General features: G+C 32.4%; 1 protein-coding gene across 1 annotated transcript; it reads left to right on the top strand.

Moving 5' to 3' along the window:
- Positions 1-3228: 3228 nt before the first annotated feature.
- On the top strand, positions 3229-16543 carry LOC127730387 (uncharacterized). Its single transcript, XM_052238767.1, has 6 exons — positions 3229-3290; positions 6019-6528; positions 6990-7127; positions 9231-9369; positions 9861-10121; positions 13770-16543. Exons 2-6 carry the CDS (start codon positions 6023-6025, stop codon positions 13941-13943), a joined length of 1218 nt encoding a protein of 405 aa, XP_052094727.1. The 5' UTR covers positions 3229-3290; positions 6019-6022; the 3' UTR covers positions 13944-16543.
- The last annotated feature ends 210 nt before the right edge of the window (positions 16544-16753 follow it).

Genomic DNA, 16753 nt, shown 5'->3' with positions numbered 1-16753 from the left:
TGCGCAGAAATCTACTTCCTTCTTCCGGTCTCGTTTGTCATGAGACTTTGAGTGAAACTATATATATTTATCAGTCCAGTAAAATATAGGAAGGAACACAATAACAATTTCATTTCTAATTATTCTTTGATATGAAAAAACGTTACCTGATGATAGCGTTTCTTTGTTTACATTGAATATGACGTCATAACTAAAATAACGTCACAACTAAAATCCCTAACAACAGAACCAAAATCGGTAACATTACGGTATTTCCGTTTCTTTTTTAACAGATTTAGAACTTAAAATATGTTTGAATTAAAAAAAAAAAAATTTATATAGACTTCGTCCCCTTTCACAGGTAATGCCTGCCTCATATTATAAATGACGTTAACAAGATATGTATAAAAAGAAAATTAAGAATGCATTCAATGAAAATCTACCACTGATTTGTATTTCTGTATTATAATTTGTAATAATGTCCCTCTCAAAATAATTTATCATATGCATATCTTAATTGATTCAACTGGAAATATGACATCATGCCACGTGTATCGTTGACACCTTTTTAATCACCATAATTTTAACTAACAACTGACACGTGTACTATTGACACCTATTTAATCACCCAAGTGAGAACAAAACTTCGTCTAGGTTAGTCTATGGAAAGGTATATACTATGAAATTTAGAGCGAGGGGCTAGCCCCGAGCTCTTAATTTCATAGTATATACCTTTTCATAGTCTATCCAATTTAGCACATATTTGCTACTCGAGTAATCTTTTAATTGGTCTATTGATAGTTTATTTTGGCTGACTACTTGTATGACAGGTGTTTGTAAAACGGAGCTCATTAACGAAGTTTTGTAAATCTACTCACTAGTATCATTGTAAAATATGTGATTTCAAAAGGCCCTTCACTCCAGAATGAAAAGATGGTAGCTGCTGGTGTAAGTATGTATACTGATATAAAGCGGTGTTTTACTATACATGTTCTTCTTACATGGTAAGATGACAAAATAAATTGACCAAAAGCAGGCAATAATTAAATTGCAGTGTAAGCTTTACATGTTTTGAAAACATTTTTTAATTTCACAGTAAAACTAAAGATATAATAAATTTGAAACATATAGATAGTTTGTCCCCATAGATATAGTCTAGCAGAAAGGCATTAAAAAGCAACTACCAATAGATCAGAGATAATAGGTTTTGTGTTTGTGTTTTTTTTTTTTATTATTTCAAAGTAAAAACATGAAATATTTGCAACTGGACATTAAGCAACCAATAATCAATAAATCAATCAATTCATGACGAAATAGATCACCCTCATAAAGAAAGTTTAAAAAACTATCACCAAGTTGCTTTAATTTCCCTTTACAAGGTTTCATAGTACACACTTTTTTGTGTACAAAGTAATTGCATGGATGATACATTATCATAATTTTAAGATATCGTTGTACTCTAATCAAGGTATAAAGAACCGTATGTATTACCCTTTATTTAAATGATAAAATGAAATTGTGATTAACTAAGTATATGTAAGAGAATGATAATCCCTTTCTTCATGATTAAGTACGAGCATTCTCTTACAAACTTAGAATATTGTAAAGTGCTCAAGGCTAAAATGATCTCTTGATTGGTTTTATTCAAGAATTTGTTTCATTGTCCGTGAAATGTTTATAATTAATGGATGACTTCCCTTTTAGGCATTTCATTTATGTATTGGTCTTAGTGATGTAACACTGTATCTAAACTACCCCGGCGAAAAATGTTTGGACTCAATAGTATCTAATGTCCGGTACGGTGACGGACAATCAAAAGACAGAGAAATGTAGAAATTCTGTTTATTTATATGTTGTTTTATTGATATTGAAGAATATACATACACATATAACTATTTTCGATAGTGTGATGTAATATTTTCTACAACCGTTCTAGATTTATGGAGAAATAAGTAAAAAGGCACATCAAAATGGTGAATTGAGTGAACCCTGCCTCGAATTTGTTTAATTTCTCTTTAAATTGGGCACATTGTACGAAAAGAATGGTACGGAAAGAAAGATATTAACACGGAGATTTCAAGACTTTTCACTATGATCGCCTCAATATTTGCATGTTTGTGCATGGAATGAAAGAAGTGGGTCATGTCAAAATTGAAGCACCCGGTTTTGTCAATGTTTACGACCCAATTTGTTTCATTGTCCGTGAAATGTTTATAATTAATGGATGACTTCCCTTTTAGGCATTTCATTTATGTATTTTATAGAACTATAAGGTAAGATCAAAGAAATCTCTGTTTTTTTTTTTCAATTTTACTCCACATCTATTTTTATATATAAAGTTTGTTTTTTATTAAAGTGAGAAAAAAAAACCCACAAAACAATATACTAATCATAGTCCGAGTTTGTTCAATATATTTCCGCATATAAATAATGGTAGGCCGAGTTTGTTATAGTCCGAGTTTGTGATAGTCCGAGTTTGTGATAGGCCGATTTTGTTTTAGTCCGAGTTATCCAGCAGCGGTTGTATAGACTCTACTAGAGCTGCGAATCTCTTGTATTATATGTCTCTGCTGTGACGGACTGAATTTACTGTTACACTGATACATATAATAGAGTCCATTCATTGTTAATTGTTTATTTTAGACTTTTTTTTTGTAATTTGGATATACGTTTTAGTATGTTATAAATCAAATAGGAAAATTTGAGACAAATTGGTGAATATGAGTTTGACAGCTAATGCATGCCCTTTAAACATACAAATATAATCATGATAATAACTAAGATCAACTAAATATCGAAAAGGAAGATTGCTTTCTATTATAATATATTTTCGTACATTTAAGTCATTATATATAATCATTTAAACCATACTGCATGTATAAAGTATTTCTCAAGTCTTAATAGACCAAGTAATATACAAACTAAATGAGATATAGTAGTCTCAGCTTCGATGAAACACCAAAAACGACACAAACAAAACAAGGGGGTAATTTAAAACAACATGCAAAATGGTGAATCTTTCTCCAGTTCCCATGTTTTCGATTATTAGGACATAATCCATTGATTGTATACTGCTTTCTTTACGAAAGTCAATACCGTTGTATATAGGCAACCTCGTGTACATTTTAAAACGCACCGGCTGTTTCATCGGATGTCATCGGATGTTTTGCTTTTTAATATATAAAATACGGAGACATCTCAACAAATGACCCGCCACTTTCTGAAATTCAACTTCTCATCGACTCAACTGCCGACCTTGATAATCATCCTGTTATAATTGTTTCATCTGCTGCTAATCAAGCAGACAATAGGTACGGCAAAAGAAGGTAAAAGCATAGCAAGCAAATATTGAAAACATGACGTAGGAACGGATCTATGTCAACTCGTACCCCTGCCAACTCGTAAAAATAAATATGTGGATTTGAAATGATGATTATGAATTATACTAGATAGTGATGATTACTAATGATTAATGTAACCAAACTGGCAGTTGTTTTGAATATGTGCCTTGTGGTTTTGATTTAAAAGCAGCAAAACAGACCACTGTTGCATACAATAAAAGTTTACAGTTGAATACTGTTTCTTATATTTAATAAATGATTTGTATAATGTGAAATTATGAACATTGTTCCCATTAAAAAGTCTGCATCTACGTCACACGTTTTCACATGCTTTTTGACATGTCATGTCATGTCATGACACGATTTCTCATTGTCAGAGGTTGGCAGAAGTATGATCATTAGTGGGTAATAGACCTACAATTTACAAACTGATTAGATAATTTGGGGTTGATAAAAAAAAGAGAGTTTTATTAAAACATATCCTCGTGTGATATGTTCGTACTAATAATAATTTTCACTGTTTACGGTTTTCACAGGTATTATCACCACATTGGGGGTTTGGTCCCCACCTGTTAATGTAGTGTTTTTTTAATTATCTGCTTTTTTATCTAATACATAGAGTGAGTGGTGCATATTCGCCTTGGACACATTTTTCGCCGTTTTGCTATTTTTTCTGTGAAATTTGTGTGCCTTTACCCAATACTTGCCTAAGTAGATTGTAAAGGCTGTTTGTAATGTTACAACTGTTGATATTCCTCTTTACCCCATTTCCAAGGTTATTCGCACATACTGAGAAATACGCAGGTGTTTTTAAATGATTTTTGCAATTATATAAGATTTATATGGCAATCATGCGCAGTCTTAAAGTAAATATTTGTGAAAAAAATCGTATAGGAATGATCTCTCAAGCTAATTCTTGTAATTGCAAACATTCGTTTTTATGATATACCAGGATAATAAGAATGGTCATATCATACATTGCGGCGAAAATGTGTCCCCCATGGTACACGAACAACTTGATTTCCTCTTGAGTTTGCGTTCGTTTTTAGAACAATTAACCAATGTTTTGAAGATAATTTCTTAATCAAACATTTTTTTCATATAGTTAAATTTCTGAAACCTTCATAAAAAGTTCCAAATATTCGAATGTAGGTCGGATGTAAGTGGAAATGAATGAATTATGCGGCGAATATGGGTCTCTCACTCTACATGACATATATAAACATTTGGACTTGTTTAATTCCTGTGGTAACAAGTTGTGTTATGACATTAAAGAGATGGCAAAGTCCTCAGAGATAAAGTAACCAAAAAAAAAGTTTCTTCAGCATACGCCCAACGTAAAAATCAGTCAAAATCGATTTTCCAAATTACCAACAAAGAGACAACTTAATAATTATAAATTTGTAACTTCACAATCAGAAGAGACTTATGCTGCATTCCATACTATATACATGTTTATGCCTCGGACAAGTTCAATTCAAATATGAAGTTCTTCAAACACTTTGAGTACACACCCGTGGTAAAATATGAATATATTGTATGTCAGCTGATCGGCCAGGCCATGATTTGTTATGGCTGTCCTATCATACTCCCACGTCATATGCTTTTTTTATGAATGAGCTTCCCGACGTCAATCTGTGTAAATGACGTCATTGCACTATGACGTAAGAATATAAGCATTTTACGGGAAAATGCACGGTTGTGAAACTGAAAGTCATCAAAACAAGGAAACATAAAGTAACGATGATAAAATTTGTTAATAGCCAATTTTTTGTTACATATATATAAGCATGATAAGTAATATAATCATTTAAATTCATTCAAACCTATCTAAGTACGTTATTGTAAATAGTGTTAAGCATGTCAATAGTTCAGTTTTCTCCATTCTTTTACGTCAATATTAATAGTGTGTTTTTAATCTGGAATAGAATGATATAATATGACAGTTGTTGTCCATTCGTTTAATGTGTTTTGTCATTTGATTTTGCCATGTGATTAGGGACTTTCCGATTGAATTTTCCTCGGAGTTCAGTATTTTTGTGATTTTACTTTTTATACAAACAGTTTTAATAATCATACAGCACCTTGCCTCCCCTTAAATCCGACCCTGTAGATTCATTGGGAAATTCAGGGCCAAGTAACTTTTCTTTCGGACAATCAACATTCACTGTCACTTGCCTGAGTACAAGTCCAGTGCTCACAACAAATGTTTCATCATTCCCTGTTCCTTATGTATTGTAGGAATAGTTCATTTGTTCAGTATACATATGAAATATTTGCCACTAGTCATTAAGTAAGCAATAATAATCAATCAATCAATCAATTTCCAATTTTATTTTTTGTAATTATATTTCTTTGCAAAGGGTCACAACTCATTCACATGCAAGGTAGAATAATCTATAATTAAAACATCAAAACATTTAGTTAAAGAACTTATTAAAACTTTAAGGAAAAAAATAGTTCTATGTATTTTCTACTTTATTTAAATTTAAAATGTATGTAAAAGACAAAATACCAAGTCCAAGAATTCAAACCTATTAGAATATATATTCAACTTTTGACTGAAAAAAAAATCACAAAAATTTTCTTGTCCAATCCTTCACCACATTTTAGATATATACATTTTTTAGTAATTTATGGTCAATTATCAGGGTTTTAAGTTATTACTGTCTTGTGGACCAACTTCATTAAATTATAGGAATATGGAATACAGTGAAAAAGTGTCCAGTAGTCAAGATACAGATAGTGATGAAGGCAACATACTTCCACATAAACGAAAACGAAGGAAACCTGAAACTGGCAGTAGGGATAAAAGGAAAAGAAAAGCTGTTAGCCGTGATATTGATCCTCCTTTTATAACAACCTCACCAGGCCAAGTTGATTTTTTAATACCATCCTCAACTGCAAACTGGAATACTACTCATCTTGAATCATTGAGGATTTATTTTGAAAATGCACCTCAACCAATTTCAGAACTTTTGGATAAAGTATATGAGAGTACTGGAATGTTCGGTCCTCTGAATGAAGAACAATTGAAGCATGTTAAGAAACAACAGGATAGTATGTTATTTTCCACCAGTTTAGCTGATGTGATGACTTATGCTTCTGAATATTATCATTATTCAAATAAACATTGTGATTCAAGAAGTTATGAAGAAATCATAACAGAACTTGGTAGAGTTGGTCTTCTCCGAAAACAAGACCAAAGGTATAATATATATAGTCATTTCTTCAAAGTATAGGGTTATTTTAATTGCCTGTTTGGTACACTGTTTAAATACATATATATCAATTTTGTTATTAAATGCACCATAGAAAATCCTTTATCATACATAACTATCCAACTCCAAAATTCAAATTGCAAGACAGGAATGTGGATAATAAAACGGAAGTACTACAAACAAGAACTAGTCGTAATTTTTTATTCCAAGATGTTTGATTACGTCTGTTGCCAATTATTTTTCATTGACAGAGTCGAGGGCACCCTAATGTCTTTTCAAATTCATAAGTTATTCTGATGGGTATAATATATAGTACATATAAACAGAACTACATAATCATGATACATTTGTACATGTCATGATATTATTTTATTAACTTTTAGTTTTCATACATGTACATGTATATATGCAGTTAGCAAATGGGAAATACATATTTTTTTTCTTTCAGTCTTGATCAAGTAGTTTACTTTTTAAACCATATATTGGTGATAATTAAAAAAATGAGATCATCATTAAAGACATTGCCCAAAGCTGGTTTTAAGGACTTGTTTAAAATATTTATCCAGTTTGGTGGTCTTTTTGCAAGGTATGTATACATGTACATCAATTATCATGCTTATAGTTTAGACTGATTCATCTGTCAAAAAACATTTAAAGGAATATTCTAAAGAGCCACATCTTAGTATAAAGATTCAGTTCTAAGTATTTATTTTTTTTTATTCAAACTAAAGACATATAAAACTTTGAGATATGGCATATATCAGTCTCAGATTATAATTTGCATTTTCATTGATTCATTTGAAACTTTGGTTGAATCGAGTGAACCAACACCTTCTAACGGTACAGGCTGGTAGAGAGTAATCAGGATGGATACCGGGAGGTATGCTGGGGTTGTCTTAAAACCTCAGGAAAATAATGCTACATGTACACAAAGACAACAACATCGTAGATTACTGCAAGGAAAATCTTTATTATGGTCTACATGTTTCACCACTTACGGTGGCGTCTTCAGGACAATTTAAACATAGAAAACAAATACTGAAGTACATAAAATGCCGTGCATATGGTGTTACAAAGGTTAACAAGACGTAACGTCACAATAATTGATTTGACGACATTAAAATGAAAGTGAAAGTAAATATTAATAATGAATTGATAGTGTCTTTTCCAAAATGGACAACACCTCACAGGACATTCCGTACCATTCCAAAAGGCTTCACTCGGAAAGAGGTACTACTTCCAATTGCGTCGGGAATGTTGAAAGATGTATGGTAGTCGCACATGTAGGGCATTGTGGAATTTGTAGTGAATTTGTTACATTTTGCGGTTGTGGTACACTATCCATGTTGCAAGTTTATTTCAACAATAATCGTGCGGTTCTGCAGTTCAGTACGTTTTGCAGTGGTCTTCTTTTGATCTTGAGTGGTAGTAGTTCATTTGTTGACTTTCTAGAATAATTCGGCAATCTCGGAAGGGGTCAATATTATCAATGCGGTGTGGTTGTCAAATACAACTCTGGTTTTGCAAAGGTGGATTGTCTAGATGCAGGGGTTCACAAAAAATAATTAAGGTTTGAAACTTTGTACAAAAAATGTATACTCCCTCTCCAACAAACTTTAATATTGGTATTTGCACATTTACAACATTCAGGAGTAACATTAAAGACTGACTAACTCAGAAGTAGGAATATTTTGTTTGTGCTGGATGACATGTTTGCCCTTTGAAGGATACCATGTAAACAAGAATTTTTAAATCTGACCAGCAATGATGCAGCCAACTAGTCAACAAGAATTTAAAAATCTGACCATGCATCCGACTAGTAAACAAGAATTTTAAAATCTGACCATCATGACCATGCAGCCAACTAGTAAACAAGAATTTAAAATGCTGACCATACAGCCAACTAGTAAACAAGAATTTTAAAATCTGACCATACAGCCAACAAATATGACTAATAAACGAAAATTTTTAAATCTGACCATTCGGCCAACCATTCAATTTGACCTTTGTTGCTTCCTCTCTTATGTGAATTCTTGATGTTGGTGTGTTTTTTGTCTAATGATGAACATGTGATGAATCAAATCAATGAATGCCATTTACTGACAACAGGCATTTAAAACTACTGGATGTTAAGCAAGCAATAATCAGGGTTCTCATTTAGGATTTTTTAAGGCGAGTCCAGGGACTCGTCATTTTTGGTCAAGACGAGTCCAACTGAGAAGATAAAATGTTATTGCTATATGGTTTATTATTTCAGTCACCATGACAAAAATAGAGCAAGGAAATGACATCAAATTTGATAATCTTTGAACTTTTGTAATAGAATGATGATATATGTCAATGTATGTGGTCAGTTGATACAATCTTGATGCATCTTTGGACTCACCAGTTTTGAAAATAATGAGTCCAAACAGATTTTCAGGAGTCCAGGACTCATGGACTGGCCTTAGTGAAAACCCTGCAATAATTATCCATCAATTAATCATATGATTGCCAAAGTATTTATAAATGAATTCATAATGGATTCTTAAAAAAACTTCTGTTAGAAAACACTTTTTAAAATATATAATGAGATTAATAGACTTTCTTGTTTAAGATATGAGTGTATGTCTTCCTATAGCTACCATGTATTAATGCATGTGGAATAATTTTTTGTTCTTAGAATTTAATTAATCATATTAATTTTCAGTGATGGAAAACTTTGGAAGGCAGAAAAAATAATTCTTAAAGATCTTGAAGTTACATCAGAAGCAGATGTTGCAATAACAACAGTGGGAACAGATCAAGATGAATTTGATGATATAAGTACACTTGTTTCTATTGTTGAGGTAACTTGGTTTCTTTAAGTAAATCAACCTTCAACATGTTCAATTAACTATTTAGTGCTATTCTTGTAGAGAGAGATTAGACTGGTATTTATTTTTGCATCCTTTTTGCTGATTTAAAGAACTAAAAATGTACATTCGTGAAATGATGCTAGCTAAAAAGCTTCTTTTTCATTAACCATGAGTCATCCCAAGACAATTGAAGGTAATTTTATGGGTTAATTTAACTTTTTTGGGAGGGGGCTTTTCCCATTAAAATAGGAAAGTTTTATACAATTTTGCATGAATTTAGAACAGGACAATCTCTGGATAAACCTGATATTTTTCAGAATTCTGCATGATTTTTAAATAATTTTCATCTGGGCTACTGCTTATATTTAGCCCCTAATTGTGTTACAAATCAATGCCAAAATTTCACACAGTGCATCTGTAGTAAATAAAAGTTTTTGAGAAGAGCCTTTTGAATATAACTGTGATCTGTTTTATAATTGCAGGTTAACAACCATGACAGCTTAACATCCCAAAAAATAAAAGAACAACAAATAAAAACACTGTCCAGGTTAGCTTCAGATTCTTCTGACAGTCACCTGAGTGAAGGACCTGCTCAAGGAATGCAACCAATCTGTAATTGGATTAGCAGTAGTGTTCTTGGTCAGCATGGTGGAGAGTTATTAATTCATTTTGATAAGTTTTCTGGGATTTTAAAACAGAAAGATTTTTTCTACCACTCGGGCATGATTCTATATGGAACAAAGGTAAACATGGTAAAAGAGTAATGATTCTTGATGAATGAATAGAATTTTCTTATTCATGCCAATTAGCATGATTAGGACAAAATGAAAAAAAGTCTTTGTGTATATGGTTTCCATACATGCCCTATTTTTATACGACTGCAAAAAAATTTTAGCATCGTATAATGGTCGTCGTTGGCGTCGTCTTTTGTGGGGTTATGGTACCAACAGTTTAGGAATTAGGGGCCAAAAAGGGGCCCAAAACAAGCATTTTTGTAGTTTCCAGACAATAACTTGTGTGTAAGTGTATGGATCTCTCTGGAATTGTATCACAAGGTATCATATCACAATGGGAAGGCTGGGATTGAATTTGGGGGTTATGGTACCAACAGTTCAGGAATAAGGGGCAAAAAAGGGGCCAAAAACAAGCATTTTTCTAGTTTCCAGACAATAACTTGTGTTTAAGTGTATGGATCTCTCTAAAATTGTACTACAAGGTTCCATACCACAAAGGGAAAGCTGAGATTGAGTTTGGGGGTAATTACTCCAAGGGGGGATTTTTTTTTCCAATTTTTTTTAGGGATTCATATTTTTTTTCTTCAAAATTTTTGAAATCTTCAATTGCACAGTATTTCAAAATAGCACAGTATTGCACAATACCAAGAAATCTTCAATTGCACAGTATTGCGCAATAGCACAGTAATGCGCAACAACACAGTATTGCACAATAGCAAGAAATCTATAATTGCACAGTATTGCGCTATAGCAAGAAATCTTCAATTGAACAGTATTGTGCAATAGCAAGAAATCTTCAATTGCACAGTATTGTGCAATAGCAAGAAATTTCAATTTCACAGTATAGCGCAATAGCACAGTATTGCACAACAACATAGTATTGCGCAATAGCAAGAAATCTTCAATTGCACAGTATTGCACAATAGCAAGAAATCTTCAATTGCATAGTCATGTGCAATAGCGCAGTATTGCACAATAGCTAGAAATCAGCAATTGCACAGTATTGTGCAATAGCACAGTCGGACAATATTGCACAATAACAAGAAATCTTCAATTGAAAATAAATACAAATTTTTTAACCAATTTCAATGGGATTGATTTAAAGTCTTTAATTTTTGGGGGTTCTTAGTTAGTTGTATTACTTTTAGGATATTGGGCCCCATTTTTAAATTGGTCTACATTGAGGTCAAAAGGGTCCAAAATTAAACTTTGTTTGATTTCATCAAAAACTGAATTATTGTGGCTGTATGATATGCTGAATCTTATTGTGCATTTAGATTTTTCATTTTGGGCCCTGTGATCAAATTAGTCCATATCAAGGTTTGAAGGGTCCAAAATTAAACTCTGTTTGATTTCAACTAAAATAAAATTTTTGGTGTTTTTTATATGCTGAATCTAACCATGTTGTTAGATTTTGGATATCAGACCATTCTAGGTAAATGAAATGCCCATTTCAAATTTGTAAGATCTTTGAACAATTTATTTTGTGACAGAAACCTATATTATGTCAAACATTTGATCACAATCCAAATTCAGACAGCTTAAAAATGCCTACCATAAAGAATTTATTGACACTTTTGGTAGCAAATCCTATCAAAATAACAGGTGGTCCTCATATACTGAGGTTAAAAAAATTCAGCAAATTAAAAAAAATCCTCCCCCACTATGTTACTAAAGACATGAAAGAAGGAAAGTTACCCTTAACACACATTTTAAATAACCTGGCCTTACACATGTCCTTAATTCTGGTTCCAAGATGAAATTTCAAGGGACACTTGACCTAATCTGTTGATGTTTAAACACAATATCATGAACCATAGATTACAGATTAAGTTCAATTTTGCACCACATAAGGATTACAAGCTGGCAGTAACAGTACAGAGTAAACAATTTATAGAAAGCTTTGTATTTCAGGGGGTAGAGGACCTGGAAGCTTCAGTCTATCATATGTCCATTGGCCTCATATTCATGGTTCAGTGATTGCTTTAAAAATCTATAGTTTTTTTCAGCTCACCTTGCCAAAAGTGCCAGTGTGAACTTTTTCCATATCGTCATCCATTAACTTTTACAAAAAAAATTTCTCCTCTGAAACTACTGGGCCAAATTTAACCAGACTTGGCCACAATCATTGTTAGGGTATCAAGTTCATTAAAATGTGTCAGATAAAAAAACCTACCTGCCAACCAACATGGCTAAAATAGAACATAGGGTTAAAATGCAAGTTTTGTCTTATTATCTTGATAACCGCTATAGGCAGAGAAAATCTAATAGGGCAAAAATGGAGTGATGAGATCTACCTACTGTCAAATTACTCAAAACTGTCAGACAACTTCTTATAAGAGTTATGGCCCTTTAATGACTAATTTTTACCTTTTTTTTTTGCGATTTTGCCTTTTATCTTGAAAATTATAATAGATATATAGAAAGATTAATTAACAAGAAAGATCAGCAAGGCAAGATCTACAAATTTATGATCCTTTGGAATTAGTGTCCAAAAATGACAATTTTTACCAATGTTTTCTTTTATCTTCTTATAGGAGTTATTGCCCTTGAAATTATGGGACGTATTATGGTATACTGTTGTCTGTCTGTCATCAACATGTCAAACAATAACTCAATAAACCTTTTGATTTTTATTAATTTTAGATTTTACGTTTCTGAGTTATGGATTTTATTCATTAAGAAAGGGGGATTTTCCAGTTTTCGGACAATTACTCAAAAACGAGTTATGAAACTTTATTCTTTGAAAAAGCGAGGGTGTATCATGCACTCATGGCATAGCTCTTTATTGTATTTTGGGCAAAAGTTATAGAAGATAGTGAGAAATTGTACACAGTAAAAAGTTATCAGCATTACAAGTTCAGCAAAAAAGAATTTAGTCATGAATTATATTCTAGTCTACAATGTTGGAAAGTGTCCATTGTTAAAGATGCATATAGACCTAGGTGAAACACACTAGTTTGTCATGTGAATTTCTCACTTATTATGTTCAAAGTAATAGGATAAATATATTTGGTATATGGGATCCTTGCAAGGTCTACATGTCTTGTCAGACAAGGTTCACTTGACCTCATTTCATGGATCAGTGATCAAGGATAAGTTTTCATGGTCAAGTCCGTATCTCAGATATTATAAGCAGTAGATCAACTATATTTGGTGTATGGAATGGTATTCCCACCTTATGCAGAAAAATTAGTACACCATGAATAATAATGAATCAACAGTAGTTGTACAGTTTTGCATTTAAGATAATTATTGTACCCCCCATAACGTGTTGCGGGGGACATGGACATTAGCGCTACCACAGGTACAATTCTTGCCGTATTTTTATAAAACTTATATTATAGGTTAATATCAGCAATATCTCAGACAAGTTATATAATGGTGGAATATCGACTTTTTTTAAAAGAGTAATGCCCCTTGGAAATATTATATTTATGGAAAATGGCCTCATCAGAGCTCTCGACGATCGACTTCTTTTAAAAGAGTTATGCCCCTTGAAAATATAAAATATGTGCAATGTGGGGGACATTGGAACTCTTCTTTTATTTTGCATTGATATATATGAATTTAAGAATTTTTTTTTGCATATTATGCATTTTATGTTTGATTGATTTTCCAGATTCTTACTACTATTCTATAATTACTTTTTTACAGGTAATATCTACCTTACTAGTTTGCAGTAAAAAGCATTGGATGGAAATTACAGATACAGATTCTGTTAAAAAGGGGACAAGTTTCATTTCCTATTCAGAACCCAAGGATTTGTTAATTAAGAAAGACCGTGATGAATTGCTTGTACATATTGCTAGATTGAACAGTATTTGTTGATTTTTCATATTCATACATTATATAAGGAAAGGATGCAAGTTTGTTCATTTTTGAATCACTTGGTTAAAGTTCATACAATTCTTTCGTCCCTACCTTAGCATAAGTATTCCATTGTCAACATTTCCAAATTGCTAATATAAAGATACTTTATTGATACCAGTACTTTGCAAAATGTTCTTTAGAAGGCTGTATTAAAGCTTGTTATTTAATGATGAGAACAGATGACCATAATTGTGCAACATAAAAAAATTCAGATTAGCTTACACTTCAAAGAGCTTATTTTTGAGAACTGCTAAATCAATGGAAATCAAATGTGACAAAGAAGTTAATCTTTTATGCCCTACAGAGAGGTGACATGGGCATATAGTTTTACTCTTACACATACATTATTTATGTACACAGGCATGTACAACAAAATATAAAAATAAGGAGATGTGGTATGATTGCCATTTTATGACAACTATTCAAAATTTTTGTACATCCCAAAATTGATTTCCAGATGCTAACTTGAGTAAGTCTCTGTCAAATCATTTTAAATTAAAAAAATAATGTTAGCCACCACTAAACAAAGACCCAGTTTGAATAAGACAGATTTGATTTTTTTGTTTCTCTGAGTTATAGCCTTGAAAGAGTGGAAATTCGCCAAATTTTTTCATTTTATGAGAATAACATGAGGAAACCCCCACCTAAAAACAGATATTGTTAGGAAACAATTAATACAGATCCAGTTTAAATCTGATTGAATTCGTTTCTGTCTTTCATGAGTTATGCCCTTGATTATAGTGAAAAAATAACCCTTTTTAAGGCAATTGGCTTTATGGTATAGTGAGACTGCCATATTTGTTAACTACCGGTAGATTCATGCCAAACTGGTAGAAGTAGAATCTTCTTCTGTTACAATAAATGTCGTTGGATTTTTTGGAGTATTGTAAATCAAAAAAAAATTTAAAGACAATTGTGGACATGAAGTTTCAAAACGCTTATTTATAAATTTATTTTGCATTTTTGTCGAGCCTGCGACTTTTGTCGCAGAAAGCTCGACATAGGGATAGTGATCCGGCGGCGGCGGCGTTAGCTAACTTCTTAAAAGCTTTATATTTTAGAAGGTGGAAGACCTGGATGCTTCATACTTTGTATATAGATGCCTCATGTTACGAAGTTTCCGTCAGTCACAAGTCCAATGTCCTTGACCTCATTTTCATGGTTCAGCGACTACTTGAAAAAAAAGTTCAGATTTTTTGGAATGTTAAATTCTCTCTTATTATAAGTAATAGGATAACTATATTTGGTATGTGCGTACCTTGCAAGGTCCTCATGCCCGTCAGATAGTTTTCACTTGACCTCGACCTCATTTCATGGATCAGTGAACAAGGTTAAGTTTTCGTGGTCAAGTCCATATCTGAGATACTATAAGCAATAGGTCTACTATATTTGGTAAGGGGTACATGTCCAACTGGCAGGTGTCATCTGACCTTGACCTCATTTTCATGGTTCAGTGGTCATAGTTTAGTTTTTGTGTTTTGGTCTGTTTTTCTAATACTGTATGCAATAGGTCAACTGTATTTGGTGTATGGAAATATTGTACGATGTTCATGTCAGTCTGGCAAGTTTTATTTGACCTTGACCTCATTTTCACGGTTCATTGCTCAATGTTAATTTTTTGTGTTTTGGTTTGTTTTTCTAATACTGTATGCAGTAGGTCAACTATATTTGGTGTATGGAAATATTTTACGATGTACATGTCAGTCTGGCATGTTTTATTTGACCTTGACCTCATTTTCAAGGTTCATTGCTAAATGTTAAGTTTTTGTGTTTTGGTCTGTTTTCCTAATACTATATGCAGTAGGTCAACTATATTTGGTGTATGGAAATATTTAATGATGTACATGTCAGTCTGGCAGGTTTTATTTTACCTTGACCTCATTTTCATGGTTCATTGCTTATGTTACATTTTTGTGTTTTGGTCTGTTTTTCTTACACTTTAAGCAATAGGTCAGCTATATTTGGTGTATGGAATGATTGTAAGGTGTACATGTCTAACTGGCAGGTGTCATTTGACCTTGACCTCATTTTCATGGTTCAGTGGTCAAAGTTAAGATTTTGAGTTTTGGTCTTTTTTTCTAATACTATATGCAAAAGGTCAACTATATTTGGTGTATGGAAGTATTTTATGATCTTTATGTCAGTCGCGCAGTTTTTATTTGACCTTGACCTCATTTTCACAGTTCATTGCTCAGTGTGAAGTTTTTGTGTTTTGGTCTGTTTTTCTTAAACTATAAGCAATAGGTCAACTATATTTGTTGTATGGAAGAATTGTTAGCTGTACATGCCTGCCTGGCATGGTTCATCTGACCTTGACCTCATTTCCATGGTTCATTGTTCAATGTTTAGTTTTCTTGGTTAATGTTAAGTTTATGTGACAGTTGTAAGAAAGCTTTATATTTAGGACTATCAACATAATATCAATGATTAGTAAAGAAGGCGAGACATTTCAGCGTGTGCACTCTTGTTTATATTAAACTATTGACTGCCTTATTTACGTTTGAAAAATTAAGTAGAAATCATTCATTAGATTTTTCATAATAAATTTTATTCAATTATGTCAGTTGTTGATTTTAAATATCAGTTGCTCCACATGTGGCACCCGTCATGTTGCTCATGTAAGTAAAAACATATCAATCGTTATCTGTGAAACAGATATTCCATAACGGTCAACCAACTCGTGATGTTAAACCCTTGTTTGCAGAACCTATATATATATAATAATTGTATTTTTTCTAGTCCTAAAGGTGCATTAAATATTTGCCACT

This window comes from Mytilus californianus, unplaced genomic scaffold (assembly GCF_021869535.1).
Source record: "Mytilus californianus isolate M0D057914Y unplaced genomic scaffold, xbMytCali1.0.p SCAF_2, whole genome shotgun sequence".
Lineage (NCBI taxonomy): Eukaryota > Metazoa > Mollusca > Bivalvia > Mytilida > Mytilidae > Mytilus > Mytilus californianus.
The sequence above is the reverse complement of the archived record's forward strand: the minus strand, read 5'-3'. Positions and strand labels throughout refer to the sequence as shown.